We start from the raw sequence: 12,424 nt of genomic DNA on the forward strand, positions 1-12,424 counted from the left end.
CACAGGTTGAGAACCACTGGTGTAGAACCTTGGACAATTTGCTTGATTTGCACACTTCTAAAGTCTCCACTGTTTACAGATCATGGGTAATATCAGCAATGGGGCAAAATGAACCCTCTGCTGATCAAGTTAGTTCTTACATTCAAAGTATTTTATCACTGAACTGGAAATGCCATTTAAACCCAGCAAATGCAAAGCAGTGGTCTTTGCTCCCATGGATGGAGACCCTTGCCTTATAGCAATGTACTCAGACTGTTGGAAAAGAGATACAAATACAGAACTCCTGTTATGCCAGCATGAGATGGGAAAGGGGGCTGGAGATTCTTGCTATGAAGATTAATGTAATGTTTTCAGTGGTTTGTCTTTATATGTTAACATTGATTTCCCTCTCGTATTCTCCTTTAAATGGCTTCTTGAGATTTCATGTAAAAGAAACCACAAATTGTTTCCAATACGTAGCCAGAAGTACATGGCACATAGAAGAGGGGAAAGCTGTTAACCATTTATTTTCTTTCTATTTTCTCAGTGAGGGAAGCAATGCTTCTTTGGGCACAAATCTGATGAAGTGTGATCAGGAAGTCAGTAATGGGCTAGCTTGAAATAATACAAAACAAATGATTAGTTGACAACATTCTCCCTTCAGAGATCACATTGGCCTTGGACCCTGCTGTCCTTTCATAAGGCCATAAAGACCTGATTCTGTGCTTAGACTTGGGACCCCGAGTGTATGAAGGGACCAGTCTCCTGTTTATGTGGATGATCATTGTAATCTTATCAGCTGCTGTATATTTTAATTTGTGTACACTATATGTATCTGTTTTTATTTTTTTGCCATTATTTGAAGCCTAAAGTCAGTTGTTGAGATGGATGACTATATCAATGTATTGATTAAATAAAGTTATCTGTCCTTAGACATTGGCCAGAAGTAGTAGCTGCTGATTGGAGAAAAGTTCTCTCCAACATCTAGATCAAACTTTCTCAGGAGTCTTTGGGTTCTATGAGAGATCACTAGAAGTTCTAGAAGAAGTCATGATTAAAAAATAAATAAATTTTGTACAGTGAGTTGTAAGTATAATAATTTTTATGCAGTTGTTCCTTGAGCTCTGACAATTATTTCAAGGATTGAAAAAAAACTGTTCTGGATTCACAAACTTTAATATTTTGATGTCTGGATAGATCTGAAAATAAAACAGTCTAGATCAGTGGTTCTCAACGTTTGTGTGGCGGCGACCCCTGTCACACAAACGTTCTGCACATGCGGGGGGCCGCCCCATGCGCGGCGGTGCCGCCCCGTGCGCAGCGCGCATGCGCGGCACCGCCCCCTGAGGGGAGAAAATGGCGGATCGCCTTCTTTGGCGACCCCCGAAAAATGGTCGATCGACCCCAAATGGGGTCGCGACCCATAGGTTGAGAACCGCTGGTCTAGATCAATCTCAAGTCAAGTGTACTTTAAACTAGATTGGTAGATTGAGAAAGTTCTAAGGGATAATAGAGTCTAATTGACTTTTAGAGCATATCAAAGTACTGTACTGTTGATTCATGTAAATAGAATTTTGAACATTCTTGTCTATGTCTCTTCTGGATCACTCTTCTACTTTCTCTTCTCTTCCTTCTGCATTTCTTATTTTCATTGCTCTGTTGACTTCTCTTATTTTCATCTTCTCTGCTTTTCCTTCAGCACCTACTCTCCTGTTTGCTTCTGCACATTTCACAGACTCTCTCTTTCTTCTCAATCTAACCCACTCTTTCTTCCCCTCCATTCCTGCTCTTTTTATTTTCTACAACTTGCCTTGTGAAGCCCTGGGGACGAGGTATTACATAAGCATGTCACAGCAACGTATTTCACAGTGAAGCTAGAATGACATCTACAGAAACATAGGAAAGTTCATGGAGACTTTTCAAGGCAGATAAGTAACTTTAAATTCTGAGGGCTAATGTAGTTAATACATGTTGTTAAACTTAGAAAATATTAACAAACGATTACCCAAAATAAGAGTTCATGTGTCTCCGCAACAGGAGAGAATCTGTAGGTACCAATTCAGTGACTTGCAAAATTAGTAGGTTTAACATTAAGTAGCTTAGGTGCATTACTTTATATAGTTGACGTACAGCTTTATGTTCCTTCATGCGCTGTGTGCCTCTGCAAATTCTGAAATTTGATAGGCTCTGATTTTTTTGACAGTCAGTTCTTTAATATAATCCACTAACCACTAACAATAGAAACATGTTGTTTTAACTGTGCAGTGTTTTGGATTCAAAGGCCAAGGGGTGCATCAGAACACACAGGCAAACATGTAAAACCGTGCCTGCAATTCCTGAAAGCAAATCCACCTTTTTCTAGGATCTGCTCACTGTCTTATTGCTTTGCCAACAGTTGGAAAAATTGTACAGATGGATCGCTTGTGCAAAAAAGGAATGATGGTTGTACCTAATTCAAGTGAAACATTGTGGAGCAGAACAAAGATTCTAATGAATTCTATCAATAACTGAAACAAAGAGAGGAAATACAAGGCTTTAATCGAGTTGACAATTCTTTGTTCCTGGGGTTTATAATCTCGTCTTTAAAGACTTTTCCTGTTTCTCAGGATTACAAAGAGTATTGCTAGTGACATCTATGGACAAAACTATGTGCCTTATTTTGTTTTGGTGGCATGGTTACAGAAGTCTTCCAGGGCCACAAAAACAGGGCTGGCACACTGTGTGTGGCCTGTGGTTTGTATACCCTGTCCCTCAGAAAAATGATTGCCCAAGGATAACTGCACTGAAACCCCACATTTCTTGTCTATTGATGAAGATCAAATGCTTCCTACTGGAGAAAACTTTTTAAAAGATGTTCTAGGAATGTTCTTCTCCAGACAGCATAGGAGCTTTGACTAGGACTGTTTATACATTGGTTAACAACACCCAAAACAGGAAGAGGCTTTTTAATAAAGTAGACAGAAAGTAAATGCATGTTTTGCCTTTAGCCTGAGTTTTTGATAGGACTGGACACTAGCTGTTTTTTTTTAAAAAAATGAAAGATGAGAATATTTGGATTATAATGCACACTCAGTTGACCCACTCCCTTGAATGCACCTGCATTTATAAGTAACATTCATTAGCCTCTTATTAATTCATTGTTTTTTTACAAAAAAAAAAACAAGAACAATACAGAACAAAAAACAACATATACAAAAGAGAAAAAAAAATTAAACAATACATAAAAAAAAAAACCCCACCCCACACCCCTCCCAAAAACCCTCCCTTCCCCCCCCCCTGAGCTTCCCAGAGCAGAATATAGGCTTAAGAAATAATAAAAAAAAAAATAAAAATTAAATTAAAAACTCTATATTTATATATATAAAAAAGATATCTATAATATATATAAAAATAAAACTTATGAAAAGGCTATATAATATTTTTGTATACCCAATCTAAATTGTATAAATTTTATCCATTTGTCCCAGATAGCAAAAAACTTCTCTTGCGTTTGTTGCTTTAAGAAAGCCGAAATCTTTGCCATTTCCGCCAGATAAGCTACTTTAAAAAACCATTCCTGCAATGTAGGCAAAGATTCCTTCTTCCAATATTGTCCAACTAACAGCCTCGCGGCTGTGATCAAGTTTAACATCAATACAACCTCCTTTGTATCACAATCTGTAACAATACCTAACAAAAATAATTGCGGAGTAAATTTTACCCTCCTTCTAAAAATTCTCTGGATATTCCACCATATTTTGATCCAAAATGCTTTTATCTCTCTGCATGACCACCAAATATGATAATAAGAAGCCTCCTTGTAACCACATCTCCAGCATTTAGGTTGCACGTCAGGGTACATATAAGACATTTTTTGTGGATCAAGGTGCCATCTATAAAACATTTTATAAAAATTCTCCCTTAAATTCTGTGCTTGAGTAAATTTGACATTTCTCACCCAAATAGTTTCCCAGGTGTCCAATGAAACTGGCTCACCAAAGTTCTGCGCCCATCTAATCATACAATCTTTAATTAGTTCCGTTTCTGAGTCCAATTCAACTAAAACCCCATAAATTCTCTTAATGTGGGTTTGTCTTTGATCCTTCAGTTGCTTAATAAGATTTTCATCTTCTCTAAGAAAACCCACCTTGCAATCCATCTTCCATCTATCTAGTAGTTGCCTATATTGGAACCAAGAATAAGTAAAATTTTCTTGTGCTAATTCTTCCCGTGATTTTAATTGCCAGTTTTGTCCATCCCATTTAAGTAACTGTCTATAAGACACCATATCCATTTTAACCCCTCTTTTTATTCCTTCTATCGCATGCCAAGGTATAGCCCATAATGGTACTTTAAAATCACTTTTATAATATTTTCTCCAAATCCTAAGTAAAGAAATTCTTAAAATATGAGATTTAAAAGCCCAATCTATTTTTTTATTAAATATTAAATAGGCATGCCACCCATAAAGTAAATCCCATCCCTCTAGATAAAGTATCTCAGAATTTGTCAAATTTACCCAGTCACTAATTAATGTTAAAACCACCGCATCATAATATAATTTCAAATTTGGTACCTTGAGTCCACCCCTCTCACGGAAGTCTTGCATAATTTTGAACTTAACCCTTGGTTTTTTCCCTGCCCAAATAAATTTATTGAGACCCTTCTGCCACTCATTTAAATTAATCTCATTTTTCAAAATTGGTAACATTTGAAACAAAAAAAGAAACTTGGGTAGAATATTCATTTTTATCACTGCAATTCTTCCCATGAGGGATAATTGCAGCTTTTCCCAGTTCTTCAAGTCTTTCTGTACCCCGACCCACAACCTTTCATAATTATTTTTAAATAATTTTGCATTAGAAACAGACAGCATCACCCCCAAATATTTTACCTTATTAACAATCTCAAAACCCGTCGAGTTAACCAAAATCTGCTTCTCCTGACTCGACATATTTTTAGGTAAAATTTTAGTCTTATTTACATTAATCTTAAAACCCGAGACCAAACCATAATGGTGAATCAACTGTAATAAGTTTACTACAGAATAGTCAGGTTGCGACAAAGTAACAACCAAGTCATCCGCAAAAGCTCTCAACTTATATTCTTTTTTATTAACATATATTCCTTTAATTTCCTGAGACTCTCGAATTTTAATCAATAATATTTCCAATGTTAAAACAAACAACAATGGCGATAAAGGACACCCCTGTCTAGTACCTTTCTCTATTGTGAAAACCTCCGACAAACCTCCATTAACAATAAGTTGTGCTGTTTGTTTTTGATATATTACCTTAAGGGCTTGTAATATGTTTTCACCAAAATTCATTTCTTCCATTACTCTTAGCATAAAATGCCAATTCAGTTGGTCAAATGCTTTTTCAGCATCTAAAAATATGAGCCCTGCAGAAACTTGGTTGTTCTTATCTAAGTATTCTAGTAAATTAATAATTTGTCTAACATTGTTTTTCATATACCTTCCTGTTATAAACCCTGATTGATCTTTATGCACAAGATGATGCACCACCCTCATAAGCCTATTTACCAAAATTTTTACAAATATCTTATAATCCACGTTTAAAAGAGATATAGGCCTATAGTTTTTTGGTAAAGTAAGATCTTGATCCTCCTTTGGAATCAATGATATAAAAGCACTACGCCATGAAGGAGGAATCTCTAAACCCTGTAGGATACCATTAAAAAGATCATTTAATGGTTGAATCATCTCCTCCATTAAGGCTTTATAATAAACAGCTGTTAACCCATCCGTACCCGGTGCTTTCCCTAATTTCAATTGTTGAATTGCTGAGGCGATTTCCTCCTTAGTGATTAAACCATTAATTTCATATTTCTGATCCTCAGTCAGTTTAGGAAAACTTGCCTCAGCTAAATATTTATTTATATCTAACAGTTGTACATTAGTAGATTTGTATAGGTTTTGATAATAATCCAAAAAAGATTTTTTAATTAATTCCTTCTGAGAAACTAGTTTACCCTTATAATTTATTTTCTCTATTATTCTCTGTCTCTGTTTCTTTCTTAATTGATAAGCCAACCATCTCCCCGGCTTATTAGCATTACAAAATGTATTTTGTTTCATAAATAATAAATTGGTTGCAGCTTGATCTGCTATCAACATATTAAATTGTGACCTTAATAACTTTACAGATTCTTTAGTACTTTCATCAGAAGGATTTAGAATCAAAGCCCTTTCTTTTAGTTTAATTTCATCTTCAAGTTCTCTACGTTTCTGAATCTGATTTCGCTTATAAAAATTATTCATTTTTATCAAAACACCGCGCATAAATGCTTTACCTGCATCCCATACCATTGACATTGAAGTCCCCTTGTACATATTCAAAGCAAAATAGTCCTTTAAACACTCCTTTAGTTTTTGAACATTCTTCTCTTGTCTAAACAAATTTTCATTAACTCTCCAGGATCTTCTTTCCTCTTTCTCTTGAATCAACTCCATCCAAACTGGACTATGATCCGTCAGTGATCTAGGAAAAATCTTTACATTCTTTACTTTATTATACAAATCCGTGGTAATCAAGAAAAAGTCAATTCTTGAAAAAGATTGGTGTCTGTCAGAAAAAAAAGTAAAGTCTCTCTCCTCTTGATTACGTTCCCGCCAATAGTCCCTTAATTCCCAGTCTTCTTTCATATCAAAAAAGGCTTTAGGTAGCCTTGCTTGTTTAAGAAAAGGAGAGGAACCTTTCTTATCCCTTTGTGTGTCTAAGACACCATTCCAATCACCCATTAGTACCACTGATCTATAGTCAAGCAAAGTTATTTTTTGGTGTAACTGTTTATAAAATTGTTCCTGTTGTTGATTTGGAGCATAAAGTCCAACTATAAGTACTTTCTTACCATAAATACCAAGTTCAATCATCACATATCTCCCCTGGGGATCTGATTCTACCAGACAAGCTGGCAGGTTTTGTTTGACATATATAACAACTCCCCCTTTCTTCCCAGGTGCAGGAGATATAAAATGAGATCCCAAACGAGCATTAACTAAATATTTCTGATCTTTAAGTAGAATATGAGTTTCCTGTAAACAAATAACATCATTGGTATGTTGTTTCAAATAATAAAAGATTTTTTTCCGTTTCTGAGGAGAATTCAATCCATTAACATTCCAGGTCAAAAACTTTGCCATCTCCCTTGGCACGCAGCCTGGAGAAGACACCATCAAACTCTGACAGAGCTGCATGTGTTGCATAACTCTTGGGTCTTGCTCCTCCCACCGGCGGTGATGGACTTCCAGGAGAATTCTCTTTGGGCTCTTTTTTACGTTGCTCTTTCTCTTTACGCTTATAAGCTGCACGAGTCATCCTCTGCTCTTTAGCCTCCGTTTGGCGTTGCTTTGCCACTTCTATCATCCCTGCGGAAACCAAATCTAGTGCCTCAGATTGCTGCTCAGGTTCCTTAGCACTCAAAGATTTCCGACCAGATGAAGTTGAGCCTGCACTCAGGACCGAAGTATAGAAATCTCTAGCTTTGTCAACTGTGTTCAATCTGTAACGTGTCCCAGCATGGCTCAAAACGATACCCATCGGAATTTCCCATCTGAATGGCATCGATCTAGCTTTAAGCTCATTGGTTAAAAAAGCAAAGTCTTTCCTACTTCTTAAGATTTTAGATGGGATTTCCTTTAGAATGATGACATCTTGGGCGGCAATCTGAAATCTTTTGTTGTAAAAAGCTTGTATAATCTCATTCCGCAGGGACTTCTTTGTAAAGTAAATCACCACATCTCTGGGCAAATTCTTCTGCTTAGCAATCCAGGAGTTGAGTCTATAAATTTTTTCTACTTCTCTCTGTAATTCTCCTTTATCCATATCCAAAGCCAGCGCCAGATCACTAAGAACCACCTCCATCAAATCTTGATTCATATCTTCCTTGAGGCCTCTAATCCTCAGAGCATACTCCATCTGTCTGTACTGAAACATCAAAATATCTTCTTGTGAGGAGTCCACCTTCCTTTCCACGTCTTGAATTTTGTCATCTAAAGAGTCAACTTTGTCTTCCACTTCCTCAAGCCTTGCATCGAGCTTAACCACCACAGTAGCCAAACCTGAAACAGCTGCCAGTATATCTTGTCGTAATTCATTATTATTTTCTTGCAATTTAGACTTTATCCCCGTTATCTCTTCTTTGAGATCAGATTTAATTTCTGATTTAATCTGTGAAACAAATTGAGTCATTTCCTCTCTCATTTGAACTACAATCTCTCCCATTATACCTCTAACCTCTTGCACTGAAAGTCCAGGTAAAGGAGGGGAGGGTGGTGGCTGAGCCGGTGGTGCATGTTTAGATTGTTGTTGTAACTGTGCAGTGGAAGTTATAGGAGAAGAAATAACCTTGGGTATTGAGGAAGGCTGCTGCCTCTTTGAAGCCATTTTAAAAAGCACAATTGTCACTTCCCTTTCCCCTCCAGCCAAAAAGGGAGGAGGAAAAAAAAGAAAAAAAGAATTTTTAAAAAGAGACAAACTATAATCATTAAAAGTCCAGAATAAATCCCAAGAATAAGTAATAAAAGAGCAAACAATTCAAAAAAAAAAATTCTAAGCCAAAAGCAAAAGCAAAAGCAAAAAACAATCCTTAAAAAGGGAAAGTAAAACAAAAGAGAAAGGAAAAAAAAACTCCGACACTTTCAAAACGCCATCTTAAGTCCTTTCACTAGTATAACAAAGAAAAGGAGGAAAAATAGTAAAAATCAAAAGATAAAAAAAATAAACACCTAAAATATAACAAAAAATCCTTTAAACTGCTCCGTCCGTTTAAAAATTACTCACCAAAATGCTGTAAACACGGAGATAGAAGCGGCGGTTTCTTTTGCTTCCGAGGAAGCAAAAACAGCTGGGAGGCGGAGATCAGCAAGAGCTCCGAGGGAACACTCCTTTCACCCCCTCTAGAAATAAATCCAGAGGGGGTTTAGGGGTTCTACCTCTACTCTTGCGTTCTCTATCCCTTCCCTTTGCCCGGGAAGGGATTTCCGAGCCGCGGGCCAGCTGATGCGCGCTGCGCTCCGCGGCTCTGACACTTCCCCAGCTGGACGGCTAAAAGCTAGCCGCCATCGCCGTCGCCTCCCACCGGAAGCCTCGTTTTTTTTATAAGCATTACTTTTTACAGTTTTTTCATAATTGTATGAAAGGTAAAGCATGAAAAATAGAAAAACATCCATCCTTTTAGGCTTGCAATCCAGCTTCCTCTTCTCATGATTTAAAATTGCTGGAAAAGAAGGGAACAAATCTTTTTATTCAGCCAATTTATCCAACAAATGTAGATGGCATTAGATTAACATTGTAATAGGATCTTATTATGACTGTAATATAAAAGCATTTGGTGCTTCTAGAAAGTATGAATCTACAATATATCTGGTTGGAATAGTTTTGTATAATATTCATATTTTTTTTCTAGTCAACTGTGATGCCTGATTCCTTAAGTCCTACAAGTCTGGGTGAAACAAGTCGTGACAGAGATGAGAAGGTATTAGAAATAAGACACTAATGGCATTTATTTCTTCAGGGCCACTTCAAAATTTGCAACAAATTACATGAAAATGTCTAACCACATTTCTTAACGGGCAACTCAGACTGAGGTAAACTTGTACCTTTGAACCTGGAGTTGTAAGCCATTGAGATATAAAACCATGGTATGGCTTTAAATTTTATGACATTTATTGCTTGTGCCTGTTGACCTTCTGTTGGTTCCTATCAGTTTCTTTGCACCACTTGGCATTTTACTTTTTCAGTTTTGAATTATTTTAACCATCTTCCCACTCAGTTGCCCAAAATGAAAAGTTAGCATACTACAAAGCAAAGTGCTATCTTTTAGCATCTTTCTTTCAAGGATGGGCTTGGCATTATTAAAAAAAAAATCAAATGGCAGCCCGTAGCCCATATTTTGTTTGAAAGTATGGCTACCTGTTCAGAAAACAAGGATGAAGAGAACCTGAACTGTATAGACTGTTCTGGGGAGCTATCAAAAGTAGTCTTTCAGATCTGACCATACTCACAATGGCTGCCATTTTGTGACTAGATGAATTTACCCATGGCATTTCTTTGGGGAGATATATCAGACATAGTCTCAAAATTCCAAATGTCCTATGGATCAGAATTATTTGGGGATGACAGAATTACTGCAGGCTGCAGTAGAAAGGATAACTGGGAGCATAGCATGAAACTCTGCCTCAGCTTCAGCTTTTGGTCCATAGCCATACCAAGACATTCTCTTTCCTTTGCTTCCACGCTACTACAGTAGAGCAGATAATAATGTCTGTGCCTCCTGGATCACTGAGATGTAAACTATTGTTCAGGTCATAGTCCAGATTTTTTTGAGAAAGTAACCTCTCAATTCCTGGCAAATAGATGGGGAAGAAATGGAGGTAGTGACAGATTTTATTTTTCTGGGCTCCAAGATCACCTCAGATGGGGACTGCAGCCAAGAAATTAAAAGACGCTTGCTCCTGGGGAGGAAAGCTATGGCAAATCTAGACAGCATACTAAAAAGCAGAGACATCACCCTGCCAACAAAAGTGCGTATAGTCCAGGCCATGGTTTTCCCAGTTGCAATGTATGGCTATGAAAGTTGGACCATAAGAAAGGCTGAGCGCCAAAGAATTGAGGCCTTTGAACTATGGTGCTGGAGAAGACTCCTGCGAGTCCCTTGGACTGCAAGGCGTTCAAACTGGTCAGTCCTAGAAGAGATCAACCCCGACTGCTCTTTAGAAGGCCAGATCCTAAAGTTGAAACTCAAATACTTTGGCCACTAATGAGAAGGAAGGACTCACTGGAGAAGGGCCTAATGCTGGGAAAGATGGAGGGCAATAGAAGAAGGGGACGACAGAGAATGAGGGGGCTGGATGGAGTCACTGAAGCAGTAGGTGTGAACTTAAATGGACTCCAGAAGATGGTAGAGGACAGGAAGGCCTGGAGGAACATTGTTCATGGGGTCGCGATGGGTCGGACACGACTTCGCAATTAACAACAACAACAAACCTTGATAATAGACTATGTCTGCATAGAGATCCTCCACAGCTTAGTTCAGAACTTCACTAGTAAGGCATTAATATGGGAACATCATTCATAGGGAAAGCTAACATTCTGAAGAGATTTTTGTCACATGGCTTTGTTAACAGGGGGAATGTTCAAGTGGTGCCCTTTTTATCATACATTTGCTGTCCTGAAAGCCAAAGAAATACTTGCCTGATACCAGCTCTTAAGTGTGCAGTGGCAGGGATGGGCATTCATGATGGGAAAGGTCTCCAATCCACTCCCCTTGCTGTTCTTTCAGTTTGTGGAAGACCACTGAAGAAGGTGTTTAGAAGAAATTAACTCATGGTGACAAAACAATCAGTTTTCATCCAAGGAAAATCTCTTGAAAGTTGGTTCAGCCGAAATGAGTTTTGAGCCAGTGCATTTTCCAGTCCTTTTAATTGCAATGAGTCTTGAGCTTGAGAGCTCAGGGGAAAAAAACACCATATTGTGCGGTGCTGAGGGAAAAAAATCATAGTGTTTACAGAGGTTCTCAGTCATCCAGGTCATGGTTGTCCCAAAGATGCTTTTTCAAAAGGCAACTGGACTTCCTTTGTCTTTTCTTTGAAGATGTTTTGCTTCTCATCCAAGAAGCTGCTTCAGTTCTGACTGAATGGTGGGGAATGAAAGGGTTTATATTCCTGGCAATCATCTGGTTGCTAGCTCTCTCTCTTTGAGTCTTATCAAGGCCATTTGGAGGCACAGGAAGTTATAAAAATAAAGAAGGAAAGCAATAAGAGAAACTGGCGAACTTGGCTTTGAATTCATTTCTAGAGTGAATTACTGGATTTGGAATTCATTTTGCTTTAAATACAGGATCTCAGCTCTTTCTCTCATTTTTCCTTTTTCTTGGGATTTCTCTAGGTGACCCCTGTCAAAGTGTCCTCTCGGCCAAAAAGACACCATTCCCCTTCTGGAACCATTGAAACCGTCAACCTTGATGCCATCCCATTGGCCACCGCTTGCCTGGACAACAGTGCAGCAAAGCACAAACTCTCAGTCAGGCCAAAGAAGCAGAGGGTTTCCAAAAAACACAGATTGTCAAAGGTATTGAACTGATTGCTACGGAGGTCTGAATTTTAGCTGCTGATTTTAAGACACAGAGCGCGTCTAAGAATATTGGTTAACCTTTGAATCTTTCAGTATTACACTTCAGCTGGTACTGATGGAGGTAAATCTACCTCACCCCATTTGGGAGATTTTCTGCCCTGCTATATATGATGATCATTTCTCAGAAATAAAGTCATAACTGTCAGGTTCTGCCATTTTATTCACCGACTTGCACTCAATATGCTTTTTCCTATTCATCTGTAAAAGAAACGTACATAGACTTAAAAAATGTATATACTATAGAGATAAATGATATTTATACACCATTTAAAAGAGATAATAAAGCGCTAAGGAGGAAATAAAAACGGCTT

General features: G+C 37.8%; 1 protein-coding gene across 4 annotated transcripts in view; it reads left to right on the forward strand.

Annotated features, from left to right (window-relative positions):
- Nucleotides 1-12,424, forward strand: part of CRACD (capping protein inhibiting regulator of actin dynamics) — a 155,814-nt gene that overhangs the window by 122,178 nt on the left and 21,212 nt on the right. For all 4 annotated transcript variants that reach the window (XM_039331102.1, XM_039331104.1, XM_039331103.1 and 1 more), the window contains 2 exons: nt 9,388-9,456; nt 11,868-12,050. In XM_039331102.1, the coding sequence (XP_039187036.1) occupies nt 9,388-9,456; nt 11,868-12,050 (252 nt within the window). The remainder of the gene's footprint in view (nt 1-9,387; nt 9,457-11,867; nt 12,051-12,424) is intronic.

This window comes from Crotalus tigris, unplaced genomic scaffold (genome assembly GCF_016545835.1).
Source record: "Crotalus tigris isolate CLP2741 ecotype Arizona unplaced genomic scaffold, ASM1654583v1 scf7180000024434.1680833, whole genome shotgun sequence".
In the NCBI taxonomy this organism is placed as follows: Eukaryota; Metazoa; Chordata; class Lepidosauria; order Squamata; family Viperidae; genus Crotalus; species Crotalus tigris.